General features: G+C 38.0%; 1 protein-coding gene across 4 annotated transcripts; it reads right to left on the reverse strand.

The window, feature by feature from the left end:
- Positions 1–1085: 1085 nt before the first annotated feature.
- LOC139965750 (uncharacterized) lies at positions 1086–21210 on the reverse strand. 4 transcript variants are annotated; one of them, XM_071968426.1, is made up of 12 exons: positions 21017–21210; positions 18286–18598; positions 15049–15193; positions 13650–13749; positions 11710–11923; positions 10720–11109; positions 9417–9893; positions 7657–8036; positions 6031–6212; positions 5593–5704; positions 4547–4825; positions 1086–3062 (listed from the first exon to the last, which is right to left on the reverse strand). In XM_071968426.1, exons 2-12 carry the CDS (start codon positions 18584–18586, stop codon positions 2931–2933), a joined length of 2712 nt encoding a protein of 903 aa, XP_071824527.1. In that variant the 5' UTR covers positions 18587–18598; positions 21017–21210; the 3' UTR covers positions 1086–2930. The 4 variants fall into 4 exon arrangements, with proteins under 4 accessions (XP_071824527.1, XP_071824529.1, XP_071824526.1 ...); XM_071968428.1 differs by having other exon boundaries at positions 18286–18620; XM_071968425.1 differs by having other exon boundaries at positions 18286–18641.
- Between the last annotated feature and the right edge of the window lie 1807 nt (positions 21211–23017).

A 23017-nucleotide genomic window follows, 5' to 3' on the forward strand; every position in this document is an offset into this window, starting at 1 on the left:
TATTTGGCATGCGATGTAATAACCGATGCATGCCTATATGATAGCGGGTTAATATGTTGAATGCGCGCGGAGCGCAAAAATTTGGTTTTATTTTTCGGGCAACTCGTTACAGACCCCCCAAATCAAGTTGGGCTCCTACGTCTATGGCTCTAATGGCTGGCGCTACTTTCCTGTGTAAAGAAAATTTGGCTTGACCGCTGAAATAGTGCAGTGTGTTTAATCATTAATTTGTGAAGAGAAGCGTCAGTATGGCTATTATTAACTCAGGTAGATATTCTATCTCTTGGTGGTATTTGATATAGGCAGGGAAGATTATAATGATACAGAAATGCTGTGCTCCAAGCCGAAGACCTAAGTTGGCTTTAAATTTAAAAAAAAACCTGCAAATATATCTATAATGAAAATACTTGCTTGCACGGTAGAAGACATATAAGACACACATTTTATTTATGTATCCTGAAATAAAGTTCTCATTTGACTACTCATAAATAAATATGTTACATGCCAAGGTAACACAGTATGAGTACACCCCATGTGACAAATCTTACACAGTACAGGTAGGACCTTTGCAACGTCATCTGCGAATTAATCAGGTCACACAAGTTCAATAAATTACTTGGGCATTTGACCAACATCCCATATTACCAATCACTGCATGCATAATTCCATGTCTGATTATAACATCATTCACCATTGCCAGATGCATAATTCACAACATATCACCAAATTTTGAAATATCCATATTTACTCCAGCCATACAGAATGCTATGAGGAGGTGGTTGTGACCTAAGGATGCAGACAATTTCCAGCATTTCTAGGAATCATCTTCAGCCACCGAAATATCCCTGTAAAGTAGCCAGTGTTGCTTCCCAAACAAAGCATATAGCAGAGAATAAATTCTATGCAAACAACTAATAGTCCTGTATCAGTATTCTCAGTGTACTAACATTTCCATATCTTGAACAATATGAAGTGTTTTGATGAATCAGTATATAGTGACAAAATTGAAAATATACTAAATGAACATAGATATGTAGTTGTCATACATCTTTTGGTTCTGCTTGAAACACAACAACAAGAAGAGATTCATGGTTCCATTTACAACATGCTTTATTCACCGTCCAGGGTGTACACAACAACAACATGCTTCGATAGTAAATGTTACTATGTAAACTCAAGCATATCATCTGTATAATACAGTATGTGATTGAGAAACTAAACAGCTATGCAAAGTCTTGTTTCATTTTGAAAGATATCATGCCTAGTTCCTGAGATGGCACTATGACATGTAAATCAGAGCAGCTGCCCCCCACCTCTCCTCCCCTCTCCCCCCATATATGTATACCATGTATTGCAATTGTGCTATGAAAGAAATTCTTATTGAAATCTAACTACTAATAATTGTTTACATTGCATCTACATTTCGCTTAATTGATTTTGCATGATTTAAAGAAATTTGTATAGACTAAAGCAACTAGAAAGGAGTCTTACTGACAATTTTATAACAGTTTGTAACAATAACAAGAACAAATAACAAAACATATATATATGTGTATATATATATATATACATATACATATATATATATATATATATATATATCTATATATATATATATATATATATATATATATATATATATATATATATATACACACACACACATATATTGTAAAATTTGAGATCAATTCTATTAATTTTACATAACACAAGACAGTAGTAACAGTGGTTGGCAGAAGCTCTATGATTGTAAATATTTCTACATTATACAAAAATTCATAAAAAACTAATGTAAGACGTACAGTAACATTGATAGCTGACAGTAACAAGTCTCATTTCATGTATCTATATATTTAATCACCAAAAACAAGTTTAGATGTGAGAGAAATGACTTAATGTGATCATATCATTCACCCCTACTGATGGTACAAAGCACTGTTTTGGTTTGGCAAGTATCTTTTTTAAATAATAATTTCAGATTTATATGAGACTTTTTAATATGATTACTATTTTTCCAAACTGAACAATTTTGTCTCGTTTTGGCAAGTATCTGTGCTTCCGAGAAGGAAACTAATTTCAGTGATGAACTAGTACTACTATTGCTACTTCTACTAGTACTACTACTACTACTTCTATAGATCAAGTGACCGAAATTGATTTTTAATATAACAATACTCTTTCAGTGATGAATGTAGATCATGATGAATACAGGTTTTCTGCATGTAAACATATAAGGGCTAAATGTTAGCTCAAGAAAGGCTGATCATGAAAACTTCAAAATCAGTGAGAGGCTGATAATTTATTTTTTAGTGCCAAAAACAGGACACAGGCCAACTTTAGTTGTAATTGCAACTTGTAAAGCAATTCTCCTTATGTTGATGTCCCAGACTCAAGTTGAGTTTCAGACTTGAGTCCCTGCATTTTCATTTCTAATGGGGAAAAAATTTGAGGAAACTGTTCTGGTCAACTCACTTTTGAAATTTGGTGACTTGAGCCATAACTTAATTGTCACAACACTGAGCTGTACGTCATACTCTACTAAGAAGGAAAATTGATGATTTCTTTTGATGAATGTCCAAAAATCCTTGCAAGGAACTAGTAGTTAGAAATTTATCCTCAGAGTTGACCCTTAACTTGATCTCTCAATTTTTTTTTTTTGTTCAAAAAGGTTGTCTATAAATTAAATTGTAGAAAACTATATGTTTAAGCCATAATTAAATTAAAACAAAGTTATTGCAAAAAATATGACCAATATTTTTATTTTAATATTTAATGGTCTCAATTCGTTGCTATCATCCTTCTGAACCTCTCTTTGCAGTCAATCTACCCATTTAGCATACACCGGGAAACTACCGACATGTATCTAGTCTCTCCGGCATGCGGATAGCTGGCTGCGCAAAGGTGCTGTGGATCCAAGTATAATAGCCGTTCTACATATCTACACCAGTCCAGCGGAAACCTGTGCGACACACAGAGCATGTCATATTTGGACAACCACCTTTCTTCTGGATGACAACACCACATTTAGGACAATTCATGGCTCTTCCATCTCTCAACATTTGCTATAACAAAAAGAAAAAAATTTATGTGCTTAAAACGAAATAGTCCATTGGACATGCTTCAAAAGTAAAATAAATGTTCTACCCCCCAACCCCCCTCCCCCAGAAACAATTAATAACCTGACCCATGATAAACCTTTTGAAAGAGTTAAAAGATGGTATTTTGCAAATGCACTTCTCTAAAGTGGATACACATCCCAAGTATGAAGTCCTTTTAAGATCTACATTTGGATTTGTCTCGTATGCAAGGTTTTCAGACTTTGACCTCCATTGACCTCAAGTAGCCTTGACCTTCACTGCTAAAAAAAGGTTTCACACACTCATTGAGGTAGATCCAGATACCAATTATTAAGGTAATCCAAACTATGTTTTAGGAGCTTGCATGTTCAAAAGGTTTTCTGACTTTGACCTCTATTGAAATGACCTTTGAACTCCTCAGCACATGATTGACTTAAGGTACTCACTAAAGTGGATCGATTTAGATCCAAATCTAAAGTTTTGAACTGTAGAGAGGATCTTGTTTTATTTACTGTGATTACAACCTTTCATACTCTGACCTCTGCTGGTTTAGTATGATCTTTGACCTTATCAGAAAACATCTGCTCCCTTCTTCTGATAAAGAAGGATCGACCATAAGCCATCTATTTACTTTATCCAAGCCTTATTTTGTGTGATTACCTTGTTTTCAAGCTTTACAGAATCTGAAATTGTTGACTTCAAATAATCTTTGACAGCAATGTAAAGTGATAATTTCTGATAGCTCATCCACTACATATCTTTTGAGAGTTATTATGTTTACAAGCCACAGTGCTGTACACACACATGCCATCACCACCCCAGAGATTCCTTCCTTTGGCAAGCAATACAATATCTTAATCCAGCAAGGAAATTAAGTTTAATATATCGACAAAGATGGGAATTTTTTGAGCTGTCAAAAGTTGGACTGATGAAGGGGGGTGAATCGTTCCCTAAGTAAAGTGATTGCCTCTCAAGAACACCAATAATCAGTCAAATCAAAACTCTGTTCAAGTTGGGCCTTGACAAATACAACTCTAAATTTTAGAAGTATAAAATATTTTAGGAGTTGACTTTTGGCACACGGCATATCTTAATCATATGGTTTAGTAGGCCCGCCTCCCCGCCCCTCCCGAAATTGACTACAGGCTTTAGGGCTGTATTCCCCTTCCCTGGCCATCTTGTCAGGTCTGCATGTGGGTACTCAAAAAAATTATTTTTATTTTACAGTTATCTGTATGGCCACAAAGTTTTAGAACCTTTATAATTGCAAATATGTACCTTTTTTTTAACTTCTCAATAATCTAACCCAACTCTGGATTATTCCCAGAGATTAAAAAACAAACAAGTTTCCTAATTGACCATTTTTGTTAATGTTGTAGCATATTTATGGGTTATAAGCACTGCAGATGACTTTCAAAACGAGCTATTAAAAGGCTTAATATTAAAGCATGCAAGCTTGATAATATCACCTGTAGGGCTTCTTGATTCTGTCTGGCCGTTTCATCGTTCCGAGCTTTCAAGTTAAGGTCGTCTTGATATTGCTTGCAGTTTTGACCTTCGTGTGACACCTTACAGGTCAAACAGTTCATTTGCTTACAGATGGGGCAGTGGAAAAAGTTGTGCTCTTCGTCGTAGAAGCACCAGCCTTTGCAGTCCGGTGTTAAACAGTGGAAAGTGTTAGGTGATGATGCCTCAGCTGTTTTTAGGCTTCTTTCTATGATATCATTGTAACCTTCTCTTCCAACAATCTAAAGGATTGATAATGTAAAACTGAATGACTGGTCTCATTGATATCATTGTAACTTTCTCTGCCAACAATCTAAAGGATTGATGATGTAAAACTGAATGACTGGTCTCATTGATATCATTGTAACCTTCTCTTCCAACAATCTAAAGGATTGATGATGTAAAACTGAATGACTGGTCTCAACAACCCAGCTGCATGAATGTTAATTTTGCAAATATGAGACGCACATGTATTTGAAAACGTTTTTTTCCCAGAAGGAGAGAGAGCAAGCTAAACACTTTGCAAACCCAAATGATGAAAAATTATGTCAATAAAGCACACCGTTTGTTTAATTTGAAAATATTACAAATTTTTTCATGTTAGGAGATGGGGAATGTCAACGAGAATATGCGGTGGGCTAAAGATTTTATAAGAGAAAACCTGAGAAATGTATTAGTAAGAAGAGCTAAATTGAAAACGACCCCTGATATCATTAAACCACTTCCGTCGTGGGGCTGCTAACAGACGGAGGCCATGAACGATTGGATTGACACAGGGCTATGCATATTCACATTCATTATATACATACATACATATATAATAAATGGGGTTCTTTTGTCATGTGGCTGGATGACTACTAAATTAATTATAACCTAACTTGACATTCATCATATTTCTTTATCAGTTTATTAATTGTTTATTGCAGTATCATATTTTAAGATATCAGTTATGATCATTACTGTGGAAATTGAATTTCATATTTTTGCTTTTAATTTCCGTGTTAATTACCTGTTTAATTTCTCGTTCTAGAATGGTTTGTTGACATGCATTGTCTCCATCTGTGTAGGGACACTTCACCTCGGCATCTTCACTAAGTCTGACATGGTTTGCACAACAATCCCTTCATGATAAAAAATGATGACAAAATGTAGTAACCATAAATCAGCAAAAGAATTTTTAAATTTTTTAAATTTTTAAATGACAAAAGTAAATAAAAGCTTACTAGAAAGGAGGAGAAATTTAGTAAAGACTGAGTAATCAAAAGGGCTTAAAAAAATAGATATAGAAGATTTAAGGAAAAAACATGACATATAAAAACTACAAACCTAGAGGTGATTTCTGCCCAACAGACAGAGAGAATCAGGGAGATCATACTTAATACAATAGCCTCAGTTAATTAAGGAATGACTTTACATTAACAGTAGTATATTAGCCCTGCATGCGTACCTGCATAGTTCATGTAGGCATTCTTGTAGTCTGATTCCTTGTCCAGGTTCGATCTCCGAGAAACAAATTGGGCATTCAAATACTTCATCGTTCGTGATTAGATTATATTCCGTCGCTTGGTAAAGCCTAGCACGATTTTTGCGCGCAGTAAGACGTTCTGTTTCCTTTTCGTGGACTTGCATCTATATCGAAAACCAAAACATACACATTCACCCCATTACATTTTTTGCGAACCGGGGTAAGAAGACGGCTATATATGTTGTGAATATCATCGCAACGATTTAGCATGCATTGACCGCATGAGGGCGATAACCAACAATAAAATTGACAAAACTATGATGATTATACTAACCAATGGTATTCACAGATCCAAAAGATAAAAAGGTGCAACAAAATAAGGATCGCTTCATGGTAATAAACTGCATTGAAAAGCGGTAGCCTTTGATAGCTGCCCTACTTGTAACAATTTTTAAAATTCAAACCCCTATCCATGAATGCTGCACAGAACAAAGCACCATCGTACTTCAAACGTTTTACTTCAGATGTCTTGTAACTAAATATCATAACTTTATATTAAGTTGTCATTGTATTCATAGCAAAAAGTAACCATTTTCCCTCCAATTTACCCTTCATTGTAAATGTCTTCGGGACATAAGTCCACAAAGCAAACGGTACCTTCCTACTAAATTTGAAGAGTCAAATACTGCCAATCGATCAACCAAATGAAATGAATGCACGCACAAAACATGCCCTAGTTTGCTTCGATCATTAAGTGTATATACCAATGCATTGTAAGAAACCCTCATGCCATGCGTGCATGTTATGGCATCACCTGTTTGTGTTTAAGAAGTATGTAGAAGTCAGCTGCAATCTAGCGCAAGGGGCGCTTCACAATATATTTGATTTAAATGAAAATTGACAAACACACACAGAAACAGTCGACAGCTTTCGATCCATTCCAGATATGGACTTCTGGTCACCCTCAATTACACCACAATGAATGACCCTAGTGACTCGCTTCTCAGGAAAACTAACAATTACCATGGCAACCATTCCTATGGCAACAGAAATAGCCTCAATAGGCTCACCTAGCCAACAAACTACAATTTCTAATCCTTCCTATGTGAGCTATTAGATCTAAAACCACTTATTTTTTTCTGTAGCATTTTGAAGTTAAAATCCTGATGGAAAAAATGGACATGTTCAGAGAGAAACTATACACTAATTCCCTAGAGTATGGTTTTATTAAATTTCCTATGTTATAAATACATATTCATGACATGCTCGCTTCTCAATTAGCTATTCATGTGGCCTAATTTGTATGATAATGTAGGTAAGCTTTCTTGCATGCTCTCAGTGCTATTCACGTGGACACTAAATAATTGCACAATTAACTATATAGTAAAATTATCCTACGTCAGGTGATTTTCCAGTTTGAAAAAACCATCAGCTCACTGACGACAAAGGAAAAACATAGTATTAATTATTAGGTATCATTAGGTAACTATATATACACTTCCATACAACTAGCAATTATGCCTTGTTGTTCAAATGTTCTGTTGGGAAGAGGGAAGGGAGGGGGAGGGGAAGGGGGGAATTAGGGCATCTTATATGAGATGGACTCACCATTGCAAACGCTTGTTCATTTGTCTCAAATGATGCCTCGATTCTTGCTTCATCTTTGTCCATAACATATGACCCCATTTTTGGGATTTCGTAGTCTTCTGGTCGCTCATGCGAACACTGACGGCAACCAGGGACACGTGGTGGATTTATAAATGTGCACTGTGGACACCCCCAGCCAACTTCATCAGCCGTTGGGAGTTGTTGGTTGCGATGTCTCCGCCGTGATGATGCAGGTTGTGGAATACGGAATTGTTCTCTTCCTATAAAAGGTTCCTCCTGTTCCTTCCATCCACCGTTGTTTTCCATGCTCCAATTCTCCTGCCCACTAAAATCACATGGTCTTCTCAATGGCTCTCGTCGTGATTTTTTTTTCTTTGGAGCTAACCCAGAAAAGTGTAATAAAAGTGGTAAAATTAGTATGGAGATGGGCTGGATGTGAATGTGCAAGCAACAAGGGGCACAAGGAAAGGGAGTGTACATATAATTACATGTAATATGGAAGATGGATATGACATGGGCCAGGGAGAATTAATTTCAATGATTCATTGCCATATTGAAATAATGTGATAATCACTGCCATATTGAGATTTATCAACATTTGGTAAAGGATCCTCCACAGAGAACATAAAATTTTGGCATGATTTCCCAAGTATATAAAGCAAATTGCTTAAACCAAAAGGATGGCCTTTCAGAAACTTCTGTTTACCTTTTTGTACTATGTAGTATAAATGTGCAGGAATATGCTTTGACAGTAACCAATCATTGACATCGCCTTCCCTCCCCCCACAATACCCCAAATTTTGTTACCCTTATATATAAGACTATATATGCTAATGGGTGTCCACAGGAGGAGGAGCTAGGGGGTCATGAGGATCGCCTTCTCCTCCTGGAAAATCAAACAAATAAAAAATTTAACTAACTGCTATGGATTCCTAACTGCTGTCAAGTTCATTCCAATGAAAATGGATTCTTCTCTTAATGTTTTTTTGGGCTTAACTTAAACAACTGAAAAGTGGGCCCACTAGCACTCTGAGATATGGTATTCCACAGAGAATATTCTTTGGTTAATTTTTTAAACAAGTCACAGCAGTTGGTCTCAAAAAAGCTAATCAGTAAAAATTGATCTACTGTACAACACCTTGACAGACATTCTTCATAGGTTGCCAGATAGCAGGCCTGTGGCTTCATCTGCCAAATTTGCAGAAATTACTGGTCAAATCGGACAGCAATCAACCAAATGACAAAATAGGGTAAGGTACTAATCTAACATCTCGAGAAAGACCACCAGACAGTGGCGTAACAAGAACCAAGAAAAATACATCCGTCAAGTCGGTCCACTAAAATAGTAGTTTTAATTCTTTCCTGATACCCACTCAATAGGGAATTCAAGAGAAATCCTGTCCTCAATGAGGAGAGAGAGAGAGCACCAGAGTGCCATATCTGGTTATCTAGAATTGCCAAATACAATAAAAGTGCTCACCCTAGAAAAAATCATTATTGGGCTTGGGTTGATATGGACTCTACTTTGGGAGTCCATCTACATTGCTACATATGGCTCTTTGCTTCCCCAGCCTGATGCGCCCAACAAGAGCGGTTCAATTTTGACAGTGAACCAGTCCATTCTTTTACTGTAAACCAGTTGATTCTTTGGAGAGTTAACCATTTATTGGTGAGCCTGATTTGGATTTCTTTCTGTGGACACCCTTGTACATGCTACTGCTACATGCTACCATCATAATGACATCATGACATTTGCTTACCAGTTTGCCGCTGTTTACGATGGTGAGGTCCATCCTCAAATAGTGTTTCAATGTCTTCTTTCACATTTAACTGTTCTTGGAAGACATTTGGTGGTTTAAATGACCTTGGAAGGCTATCAGTACGGGACAACTGAGGTGGCACCACAAACTGCGGTTGTGATTGTACACGCAAGTCAGAGAGTGATAGACGCCTACTAGTTTGCATTGATGAATGACCCCTACGTCTTGCTTCAGTATCCAAGTCATCTCTTCTACGCACTTGTTGTGGAGGTAATGTCTTCCTGCCAGACGTTGGATCAAATGACCGCACTCTTTGGTCAACTTCTTGTGATTGAGCTGGACCGAAATATTTCATCGGCCCACGTTGGACTAAATCTGAAGGTGGAAAGACTTCATTCCTGCCGTTTGCACTTCTTGACTCTGTAACGTCTGGTTGCCTACTCATCGGAGAAAATGGCAAACCTCTTTGTGGAAGTTCTGTCAGACAGAAGGTAGAAGTTCCTCAATAAGATTTTATTCTTTGATTCAGTGAGGTGAATTTTATCAAAGAAGACGACACAAATCATAAAATGGTAATGAATTAAGTGAAAATCTGGGACATATAATGCAACTGTCTGACAAAAACGTTTTTCTTGAGATAGATAATTGGCTATTAAAATGCATTTTTGAAAATTGTCTACAAAAGGCTGAAACGTGACAGGTAATTGAGGTGTAACGTATGTACGTATAGATATCCTACCAATGCTACAGAAAAACTATCTTCCACAGCTTCATAACACAGCCGGGAGAATTTAATAAATTTCAACATTCCAGCAGGTTGAAGTTCTATGTGACTATCTCTGAGGACATTTTGCCCTTGTTTCCAAAAAGGGTGAAGACATTTGATCAGCCTTACTAGTAATTAAATACATAACAAAAACAGCTTCAGCTCCAATTGTTTCATGCAAAGTAGGATAGGCAGAATACATCTGCAATGAAAGGGTGGTATTAGTCAGCCTAGATCAAAATATTGATGGCTGTTTGGAAAAGTGATTGCTAGTGTGCATGCAGGATTGAAATCCCTCCACTGAGCAAATTTGGTGGAATTAAGCATCAACCCCTTCAATAGCATGTATTATGTTTTTTTTGCTTCAATAGCATATGACGGTGAGAATTAGACACAACAACACAGCTAAAACAAGCTTTAGGGTCCTTGTAATACATATATGCACACGCCATGTACCTTAATTGCACAATGCACCGACCATAATAAATTAACCTTCCAAATGCAAACAGCTGCTGGTGCAACTTTAATAATGCTCACCTGTTGTCCTCTGTGTATTGTGTACTTGCTGTTGATGATACTGTGGCAGACCCATCCGGTAATGGTTTTCATAGAAATTAGGTTCACCATTCATTCTATGAGCAAGTTGATCCTTCTCTTCCATCTGATGAAACTGATCTGGGTAACCATCCTGTGTCTTGTCACGTATTTGCTGTTGATGATACGGTGATGAACTCATCCTGGTGTTTTCATAGAAAGATTCACCATTCATTCTATGAGCTTGGTCCTTCTCTTCCATCTGATGAAACTGCTGATTTAGATATAAACCATCCTGCAACTGGTCATGACAAATCTCTTCATGCGAAGATTGCGGACGTTTTCTCTCTTCTTGAAGATATTTATTATATTCCTCTTCATTAAAGTTCAGTTCTGAATTGATGAGAGAAGAGAGAGATAGCGAATTAATTGGCAATAGAAATATGTTTATTCATGTTGTCACATTCCTGGCCAAAGTAATCCCTGTGTTTTTTTGGTAGGAGGGAGGAGATAGAGGTGGTAAGATGTTGGAAGAGAGGATGTCCCTACGACACAATTATTGTCTATCTGCTGTGTGGTAATATCCATTTGATAGCCACTTTATGATTTACCACATTTTAATCACACAATAACCGTTCCATGTTAAACTTGACTCTTGTGAGAATCAAATACTCAGTTCAGCCCAAAATTAGCTGCACCACTTAATGCCATTTTCAGCAGTTAAAAGTTCTGAACAAAAAGATCAGCACAATATCACGGCTAGCATGCAAAGAGAAATGCCATAACTGTTACACTGAGGGGTTGTAAACTTGAAGTTTTGTGGCCATATTATACCATAGTGGGGACATGGGCTGGGAGTCAAGGAGTACAATGTACATGTATAGAACAGGCTTTATAACTTGGCAGAGGCAACTTTAATGGATACCTCATCATGTGAAGTTACATCTTTAGTTACATCAGGTACTAATATTTAATTGTCATTGATGGTCCTACCAATGTTGCTAATGCCTTCCATCAACAATTTTTGTTGGAAACCCTTTATGACCATCATCTCCTGCTCTGTGTCACCCTCTTTCTTCACGAGAAACAAGACCAGGTTTGAGTTGGCGGTGACACCATTTCCCCGAATGGTTTCGTGATTGTTGGCTATTTTCTTGCCGATTATCCAACGTTGCACTGAGATTGGAACACGATAAAGGAGGGCCACCTGTAAAAGAATAATTCCAAGGTATCTTTAAATTACGACTTATAGATATACTTGATATTTCTCTTTTTACAGACAATTAACATATATACATTCATTAGTTACATGATATCAAAACAATGTCTTTTTGGTCATTTTGTTGAGGTAATGTTTAAAAGTCATCAGCTAATTTCCACAAGATATGCTAGAAAGTCAAATAATGGCCACTCATACTCAAACTAAGGAAGTACTCGAGAAGGTCCAGAGGAGGGTCTAGAGGTCCAGAGGTTGTCCAGAGGAAGGCTACTAGGATGATAAGTTCCTTAAGGGTGTTCCTTATTATGGGTGGTTACAACTGTTGAATCTCACCACACTGGAGCTAAGGAGGTTACAACTAGGAGGGCAACTAGGATGATTAGTTCCTTAAGGGTGTTCCTTATTCAAGGCGGTTACAGTTGCTGAATCTCACCACACTGGAGCTAAGGAGGTTACAACTAGGAGTGTTACTAGGATGATTAGTTCCTTAAGGTCCAGAGGAGGCTACTAGGATGATTAGTCCCTTAAGGGTGTTCCTTAATATAGGCGGTTACAGTTGCTGAATCTCACCACACTGGAGCTTAGGAGGTTACGTGTTGACTTGATTCAGGTTTTCAAGATTGTGTATGGTTTTGAAAATTTATCCTTAACTGACATTTTCATGTTTGCTGATAGTAGTTGTACCAGAGGTCATTGTCTTAAACACCAGAAGTTACAAAGTAGGATTAATATTCGGCATTACTTTTTTTTCTAATAGGGTCGTGAATCAGTGGAATGGTTTGCCTAAGAAAGTTGTACTTCCAAGTAGTGTGAATGGGTTTAAGAATGCTTTGGACAAGCACTTTAAGCAAATGTAATCGGGTCTGATTTTTTGTGTCTTCTGTTTTTTTTCTCTCTCCTATAGGGTCCTTGATAGGGACTTAAGTGTCCCTCCTGATCCTTTTTTTCTACTAAACTACACTAACCGAAACAAGCATATTTCTCCAGTCATTAAATCATTGCTATGGTTTCGACATTATGCAGTATGTGTGGCTACGCCTGCATTACTTATGAGCATTATTATGTAAAAGCCTGCAAATCAATATTGTAAATTCTGACATTCAGCATCACTTTAAATGTAGCTTATACATTCAGTTAGTAAAGTTACTAGTTTTTTTCAAAAGCTTGACAATTTGAGTTAAAACTTGAGGTGATCAATTTTGATGATATATGGAGCCAAGTTTAATGATAATAATAATTCTCAGTTCTTATATTGCGCAACTTACAATAAAGTCTCGCCGCGCTGTACTTAACCCTAGTCATGGGTAACTTGTCACACCGACACACCAAAGTGTGCACAATTCAAACAATCTCTCCTGGGGCACCACAGTGCACCACAGCCACGTGTCCCCTGGGGGACTTCCCATAGGGTGCAGCCACAAACCGGCGCATGCAACTATATTTACAAGTCACCTTGCAAGTCCCCATTTATACACCTGGGTGAAGAGAGGCAATGGAGATAAAGTGCCTTACCCAAGGACACAACCCAATGATCTGGCCAGGGCTCGAACCTGTAATCCTTAGAGTCCACTGCCTTAACCACAACGCCCTCCGTTTGATAGTTTCCTTGTTCCCCCAACTCCCCCCCCCCCCCCCTTCTTGCCACTCCTAACAAAGACACTACTGACACTTCTTTCGACAAGAGGAACCTTAATGATGATTCAAAATTTCTTACCTTCATTTTCATTCCATATATAGTCATTGATGGTCGCACTTGCAGTTGCCAGGTCAGTGCAACCGGTGCCATTATGGCCGTCTCAACGGTTACATGTATGCTATAAATGAAGTAAGAAGATTAGACTTAATTTACATAAAGAAAACAAATAGAGAGAAGATATCGCTATGCATCCATTGGCATTTTTGCCATTCAATAGCCTTAAATACAAGGCCTTGCTTACTTACCTCCTTAATTGTTATCCAGACTTTTTAAATACTTTGTGTAGCAATAACCCCTTCCAGTTATTGCCTTTTTAGTATTCATGTTCATGTTGTGCATATATGCAGCTCACAGCTGTCTTTTATGCTATTCTCAGGTATATCCATTACTACTAATTAATATTATAATGTCACTGTGACAAATTTCACCTCTTGGGTGTGGATAATGCACACCAGCAGTGGTTCTCAAAGTTTATACTGAGACATATAGCTAGCTGTACTACAAATGGCGTGGATGAAACTTTGAGTTATCATTAACAGCAGCTGTGACCAATTCGTTACATGGAATCTTTCTTTTGTGACAAGAATGAATAAAAGCAACATTAAACATAAAAAGAAGAGATTTTACTTTATGACCAAGGACGTATATACGATCAGCTTGATGAAACCCTAAAGGTTCAACCATGGAGGTAAAACAGAACTTAAATCAAATAGTATGTGAGAACAGCTAAATAGCCATTCAAATAGCCATCTAAGTAGCCATCTAACAAGTGAGCACCTGTTAATTGCCAGTCTATTATTGCTTTCTCATTGGTACATCATTGTGTCTCTTTGTGACTCAAGTTAATCCTATAGCTTTCATTAAGAAGTTTTAAGCAGTTCTTTCGAAAACTGATTTTTAATAACTTAATTATGTCATTATCACTCTAGATTTGCCTGGATATATCCACTGGTTGCTATCTAACATGAATATCCGAGTGGATATACAAAAAATTTCAAAAGGTATGTCTGGATTTTTCAGGTCTTTCCAAGTAAAGATGTAATAAATTCATATCGTGGATAAACTTTCCCAATCTTGATTTGGTCATATAGAGCTACTACCATAACTGCACAGAAATGTGAATTGTCAATATTAATTCACACAGTACACAGTACACAACTTCAACCATTCTAATCAGACATTGTAATTGAACTGATTAGCTTCAGATAAAGGTTCTGGTAACATTTTTCTTGTTGGTGCATTGCAAAATCAATTCTTTCCCACAAAAGTGAGAGGACCCCTCAACGTATAGCCAACCCCCCCTCCTCCCCCACCCCCATGCCGCAAAAAACTTCCCCTCCTATCTTCAGATAAAATGTAGCAACCCTTATCATTCACAGTAAGAGAATGTCCATCAATCTCGGATAAAATGACTCACTAAAATGGATCATCGTACGGCTTTGGTATTGATAGCAGGCGTATCCAGACTTTTGCTCTTCTGTTTGTCAATTCTTTCAGCATTTTGCATCCGTTCTCATAGTTCCCATTAGAAATGGCTTTTTTAAGTTTCTCTAGTACAGTTCCTGGGAGACGAGATATAAGTGAATGAACAAAACCTTGTTTAATACCCCAAAAGCAATGACTCGTAATGTGCTCTTTTTTTTTCAAAGTAATAGAACCAAATATTTCAACTTAATCAGATAATCAAATATCAAGTGGCAGGATGAAATCCATATGTATGCTTGCAACACTCGAAACTTAGTTGATGTGAGAGGATGGATGCTTGTCCTTGTGTACCAAAAATTATGACCTAACAAACTTCTAAGTGAATGGTGTGTTTTAGAAATTTAATTTTCTTTGAAATATTTCTTCAAATAATTCTTTCCCTTCTCTTCAGAACCTCCTTTGGTTTTCATATTTATATCATGAACAATGAAATTTATTCTTCTTTGCATTTTGTCCCATTCTCAACTTCTTCCATTTTTTTAATGTCTTTTAAGCCGCTTGCTTTGTATTAAAGTATACCTTATATTTGGTTTTCTCCCCAGTAAACTAAGTATATCTTTGAAATCACTACAAAATTGACAAACTAATTAGAGATTGTCTGTTACAATAAACTAAAATAAATCTAGTGTAAATTTGAGAAATAAATGCAAGTAGGTAACCATGGCAATAATTCCATATTTTCAGTATTAACATTGATCTACCAATTCTAGAACACTATATACACTGACATCTTTGCAACACAATGCAGCTATACTGCCCAACTATACCATTAACTGCATACCGTACAGTACAGATAACTGAACAAACAAAAACACTTCTGTATTTGTACAGCAGGAGGACTATGAACCAAAAACGTATCTTGAACTTGATCTATTTTTAAACACATGGAAAACTCAACTACAACTAAAGAAGCAAATGACGTCATTATTAGTACATTGTGCTACGGCAATTGAGTTTAGAATAGTCTTAGTATTCCAAGAGTAACAAAGGCAGCTAGCAAAAGCTCATCTGAAGCCCTAATCAGTTGTTGAACTTGCCCCCAGATTACATGGTAGACAAACTTGTTTTGAAACCATTCACAGTGCTCACAGAAACAAACCATATTTTCCAACTAGCCTACCAGAATACTGACCCAAATGCAAGAACACTCCCCACAAGAGCACTGCACAACAACATCTATGAATGGTTCAAGAGAATCTCATTTGCTAGTGAGATTTTGAACAGGGAACCTAGATGTTGTGGGACGTACAGATGCTCTAATTGCTACACCATGTCTAATTCTTCACCATTATTAAAGGCATTGAAGACTCGCCCCAAACCGTGTGCGGCCATCTGAAAAAAAGTTAACTTTCCGTTGCTTGAAAGTGACGTTTTGTTCATGTCACTACAAAATGCAGACAGTACAGTAATGAAACGTGATATCTTGTTATCTTTAGCTGGACCTGAGATGTCCATCGCTGTATTGTTTGTACACTGTGCTGTGAGTATTGACCGCAGCTGTATGTACTGACTATACACTAGTGTCTAATTAACGATGGTAGCACGCTGTGTGTGTGCATTTTCTGCGATCGATGGTGGTTTCTAACACTTCTGTTACACCTCATTCGAAAACTAGGTCAGATTACCGGCATTAGACGTTTCTTTTTGCGCGAGTCTTCACACCCTTTAATGTAAATTGATTTTCTCTTCAACGTGTACTAAATTACAGCAGACATACATGTAGTGTATATAATTCGGCCATTCTGTAATAATGTATTACATATGGCTCACAGTTAGGCATAAAACATAAAAATAATATATTTTTTTGCTAAATAACATGAGCATTGTTTTCAAGGTACATATATATGTTTATATTTATATAGACATAGATACATATATACACAAAAAAATTTACATATATATAGATATCCAGGTATGTGGGTTTTTTTTATATCAGCTTTAAAGAAGGTGGAGGACAAATCATTAAAACTTTATATTTTTGATACAAACAGCTACAAAAAGTTCTCTGTGGAACTATTATATAGGTATCACAAGGGTTCATTCTTGTATGTTTTAATGTTTCTAAATGTTATGTTTTCTGTACGTCTTATCATATCATGTTATTATGTTAGTCATCATGCTTGTCCTATATAGTTCATGTGTAACTCATGGAGCTATAAACCTTGGTTTATAGCTCAATGATTTATCTGACCAAGGCTGAATGTCACAAACACATCTATATGTTCACTCCTAGCCATGTTTATTACCCCTGGCCTTGCTGTACCAGGCTTGCCCTCATCTCTGGCTGTAGTCAGGGTTACCTCCCACAGAGTGGTCATCAATTAAGTATTTTATCTCCAATGTTACTATTTTGGAGTGTTTCAATAGGGACATACTGGGAGCTGATACAGTAGTTCAGTTTACTACTCAGCACTTGATATTGTACAAGTTTATTATTAATAGCATCAGTCTTTTGCTTCTCTACTGTTCAGGTTCACTGTTCATTTCTTTTCAGTGAAATCTTGTTCATACACTTTGTACTTAAAGGCATTGAAGACTCGCCCCACACCATATGCCGCACTATGAAATAGTTAACTTTCCGTTGCTTGCAATTGAAGTTTTCTGCTTGTCGCTACAAAATGCAGACAGTAATGAAACGTGATACCTTGTTATCTTTAGCTGGACCTGAGATGTCCATCGCTGTATGGTTGTACACTGTGCTGTGGGTATTGACCGAAGCTGTATGTACTGACTGTACACTAGTGTCTAATTACCGAAGGTAGCAAGCTGTGTGCGTATTTTTTGGGTTCGATGGTGGTGTCTAACACTTCTGTTACACCTCATACGAAATTAGGTCAGAGCATTTGACGTTTCTTTTTGCCCGAGTCTTCACACCCTTTAAAGCATTTCATTTCTTATAAAAAAAAATATTCATTCAGAATCCACACTCCGAGAGGAACTTCTGAAATGAATAAATGGTGAGCTACTTTATAAACTGTGTCATTGCGTTTTATTAGTTAGTACATGGAATTGTGACATAGGTATCAAACACTTGTCTACGGCCAGGAATGTGTAGGTCAGGGTCGGAAGAGTGAGAAGGAGGCAGGGGAGGGGGGGGGGAGGGAAAATAGTATACCAAGATCCTACAATAGTCATATTCATAAAGAATGAGCTAGTCAGTTTTACGCACCTAATTCTCGCTCACTTAGGATAGCATTTTCTGTTTCATCTTCTCCATCTTCATCCTCCTCTTCATCCTGCTCCTGCTCCTCCTCCTCCTCGGAGGAGGAGTTTCCATTGCTTTCATGGTGATTCATTCTATTTGGAACAGGAATGTCAGCATCGACCATATCCGTTCCATCGACACAACTTTCTTGATTGAAACTCTTTATTTTCTGGTCAGACCCACAGTCAGCATGTTTAGGTAGTAATTGGTGTTCATTTTCTGTTCCTTCTCCTCTTCTGTCAGACTTGTCCATCTTATTGCCCATGAATTCCTTTCTCTGTATTAGGACGATGAAAGAACTGCAACAAGCTATTCATGTTCTACCAAGAACAAACACAAATTTCCTGTGCAATAACATGTATACATAGTAGATTATGTTAAAATATGTAAATGTCATTGCTAGAATCAAAAGAGAGGGAGGGGGTCTTAGACTATACAGTCTAAGACCACCTTCCCTCTCTTGTGATTCTAGCAATGTCATGTAGATATTCTCGGTTCCGTATACGTTTAATTATCACAACAAATCTATTCGTGATAATTTTGCAGGGCAGTGGCGGCGGAACCGGGGGGGCTTGGGGGGGCTCAGCCCCCCCAATGAAAAAGTTGAGGGGGCAAATGCATGATAAGCCCCCCAATATTTACCAAGGCTCCGAAACGTGCATCTGCCCATTTTTCAATGCATACTTGTCGATCTGTCCGATGTACACGTATACTATATAGGTGTAATAATTTTAGTAATTGCTGGAGGACCCTGGTCCCTCGGCCCGTCCCCTGGCTATAGACCACATTGTCACCCCAACCGCGTCTTCACGCCCCGTGAAAAGTGGAAGCAGTGAGTGTGAGTACCGATAAGCGTAACACAACTTCGTCTTAGGCCAATGACTTGCCTCATTTCAGCCAGTTCTCCAACATCCCCTTACTTAGTGGCGGAGTCCATATATACAGTCAGGGGGCGGATCCACCCCCCCCCCTCCTGACGGACTCAAATGGACTGCTGGCGCCCATTTCAGCTTTTCACTATACTTTTAACTTATTCGCGATTATTGACTATTTTATTATCTCATATACCTATTGACATTTGTCATATTCTGTTGGTGTATAATTTTCCGACAAAATGGCGACGACACCTATTTATTCTCCGTTTATCTGCAAATTAGCAAGGCCCGGAAAGGGTCATTTCCTGCAATGTAGGGAGTAACTTTACTCAATAATTTTCTGTACGCTCCGCGCCAACCTGTGGTGGCGCTCCGCTTAGATAGTGTCGAAAGCGCCCCTACAGACCATTCTTGTCTCCCCTGACCAATACCCCTAGCTCCGCCACTGCCCTTACTACACTCAAAAAGGTCTTTGCGAGTACACTACCAGTAATAGCTACTTTCTTAAAACACCATCGAATATACAAATTACAATGTTTTTACATACTTTTACGTGCAATCTGAGAAATTGCAGGCTTGAGACCCATATTTTAGGGCTAGGTATTCGCAGCATAAAACACTCGGGAAGTGCTGTTTCCGGCCATCTGGGGGTTTGAAAAAACCCAAAATTTTTTTGTACGCTCCGTGCCAACCGATGGTGGCGCTCCGCTTAGACAGTCTCCACACATTAGCCCCCCCAATAATTTTTCCGTTCCGCCGCGCCTGTTGCAGGGTATACTAAAATTGTTGATATATGACAAAATGCATTTGATTTGAATTTGAAAATAAAGCATTGAAAGAAATATACAAGACATGGTCTTCTAGGTTTCTTGGAATCTGATAGTTCATATGTTTAAATTTTTATGAAGGTGTCAATGTGAATTAGGAAAGAAAAGTACTTGCAAGATTACATGATTATTAACATTGCACTAGTCTCCCCTCCCCTCCCTGCGGCCTGCAGCTATAGGCCTCTAAATATTATTTGGATGACAGGTTGACCAAAAATGGCTTGCAGGCTAATATCTGTGGCTTGCAAAGTTTTTAAAACTCTATCAATGGAGCTCACATAACTTTGGACAGTTTGAAAAAAGGGTCAACTTATGATTTGATATTCAACAATAACCGATAATCAAACCAGTTTAAGAAGAACTTTGTTCTAAAATTTAACTTTTTGTCATGTGGACTGGGTGCAAAGTTTCACCCCTGACTGTTTAAATTACTATGGTATTGTTTGGTGTGAAATTTTCATTACACAACTGTTTGTGGTAGAACTGGAATGTCAAATGACTCAAATCAGCTACAATTTGCATCAATTAACTTTGGTAGATTCCGTAATTGGATACTCTTACTCTGTTTATGAATCTTCCTCATTTCTATGGAAACATTTTACAATTAGACAATGAAAGTCAGACCTTATGATTATGTATTTCTCAAGTCACATCTTTTCAAATGGTATCTACTCTATAGGAATATTCCTAAATTAATGAAAAGATATGGAACCTGCACATTTTAAGTTTATATAAACTTAAAATGTGCAGGTTCCTAATCTTTTCATTAATTATACTGCACAACATCATTGGTTGTAAACAAATACAAAATAAAAGTATTGATTAATTTGCTGCAATTCACAATTGTTATCAAAAGTCTTATAAAAGCCCTCTTCAACATGGCGGTCATCATATCATATATGAAATCTATCGTTACGTTTTCTCTAGCCTAGGCAGATTGCAACTGAAGTGAAATAAACCATGACCAACACGAAAAAACAACAGATCACTTACCAGGTTTCGTCAGAATTTATCTGGAAACTAAAGCTGACTTACAAAGAGCGAAGAACCCAGAGCCCTGGGTCTTGCGATTGTAAGATAAACTGGCAAATGTTGCTCTAAAAATGTTTTACAAAACGCCTTCCTGTCAACTTAAATGTCATCGCTTAGTTAGGCAAGTATAGTACACGCTGCAATGATAGTTATAATGCATGTTTTGCTAGTGATATTTCAGCAACTGGTAATTCCCCCCATTGCGCAATAACACGAACTTTGTCGTGGTCGCCTGTAATATTATGTGAAGGTGACGTCATCGCTAGAGATAAGCACTTTGAGATCAACACCAATAACAATATGGCGAGCCATCAGTCTCAAATCGCGGGCAGGGGCGTAGCGAAGGGGTTTTTGTTGGGGGGGTGTGGAGAATTTGATTTGCCGACGGATCTGGAAGTGGCGACTGAAATGGGGGAGGGGTCTAAGGGGAGGGGGTCTACCCCTCCCCTTTGGCAATTTTTAGTTTTGAAACGTCCTTAGATGCAATCTGGTGCATATTTTAAGTCCATTTTGATTTGCCGACGGATCTGGAAGTGGTGACTGAAATGGGGGAGGGGTCTAAGGGGAGGGGTCTGCCCCTCCCCTTTGGAAATTTTTTAGTTTTGAAACGTCCTTTAGATGCAATCTGGTGCATATTTTAAGTCCAATTTGATTTGCCGACGGATCTGGAAGTGGTGAGTGATGGGGGAGGGGTCTAAGGGTAGGGGGTCTACCCCTCCCCTTTGGAAATTTTTTAGTTTTGAAACGTCCTTAGATGCAATCTGGTTCATATTTTAAGTCCAATTTGATTTGCCGACAGATCTGGAAGTGGTGACTGAAATGGGGGAGGGGTCTAAGGGGAGGGGGTGTCCCCTCCCCTTTGGAAAATTTTTAGTTTTGAAACGTCCTTAGATGCAATCTGGTGCATACTTTTAGTCCAATTTGATTTGCCGACGGATCTGGAAGTAGTGAGTGATGGGGGAGGGGTCTAAGGGTAGGGGGTCTACCCTTCCCATTTGGAAATTTTTTAGTTTTGAAACGTCCTTAGATGCAATCTGGTGCATATTTTAAGTCAAATTTGGCACGGAAAAAGCTCCCGTTCTCCTTTTCTCTATTCAGCTTTCCTTCTTTCTTCCCCTTCCGCTCTCTTCACCTTTTCTCCTATTGCCGACAGACCCAAAATTTGCCGACAGCGACCAAATTATTGGGGGGGTGTGACACCCCCCCACACCCCCCCGCTTGCTACGCCCCTGATCGCGGGGAATCGACATAAACCGATTTAAATCGATATATACCATTTTCCTTCGACTTATACCAGTTTCTATCAGCTGGAAGACAAAATGTATTTGAGGGATTGAGCCGAAGTGATGTAGTTGTGCATGCCATATGCTTATATTTTTAACACTTCAAAAGCTCATGTTTGGGCTGTGGCCAAAATTACAGCTCAGCTCAGTTCCTGTCCCTTTCCTACACATCAAGTGCAACTGTACATATACGGTGACATCCCTATTATATATGTTCCGATGTCTCTATCAGTTCCGACGTCTCGATGTTCCGACAAATAGAAAAACTTCAGAGCAATTTTGTTTTATCCAAAAATTTGTTTGTACCAAGAAAACTGCTAGTTTTGTGACCCCAATTTTTTGAGACCAATTTTTTTTCACCCAAAAAAAAAAAAAAAAAAAAATGTGACCCAAAGTTTGTTATGAACCAAACGGTGCTTGTGACCGAAAATTGTTGAGACCCGACATTTGTTTGTACTAAATTTTTGGGGAACAAAATCGTTTTGGGCCAAATCAATTTTCGAATAAATGTGTTAAGATTTAGACCAAAATATGTTGTAGGCCTAACATTTTTGGGGGGAGGGGGGCAGTGGGCGCAAATGAGGGGGGCAATAGCCATGCCCCGCTCACCCTCGGGGCTCAGTAGGGGGAATTTGAAAACAAATTAAAGAAGTGCCGGTAGGGGGGTGAAGGGATGCCA

Source organism: Apostichopus japonicus, chromosome 3 (genome assembly GCF_037975245.1).
Source record: "Apostichopus japonicus isolate 1M-3 chromosome 3, ASM3797524v1, whole genome shotgun sequence".
In the NCBI taxonomy this organism is placed as follows: domain Eukaryota; kingdom Metazoa; phylum Echinodermata; class Holothuroidea; order Aspidochirotida; family Stichopodidae; genus Apostichopus; species Apostichopus japonicus.

Coding starts and splice junctions, on each gene's coding strand:
- LOC139965750 (XM_071968426.1), bottom strand. CDS start 18,586: ATGGGCAATAAGATGGACAAGTCTGACAGAAGAGGAGAAGGAACAGAA. Junction 4,826..5,592: donor TAGAACGAGAAATTAAACAG/GTAATTAACACG, acceptor TCAATCCTTTAG/ATTGTTGGAAGAGAAGGTTA. Junction 3,063..4,546: donor AGAATCAAGAAGCCCTACAG/GTGATATTATCA, acceptor TTTTTGTTATAG/CAAATGTTGAGAGATGGAAG.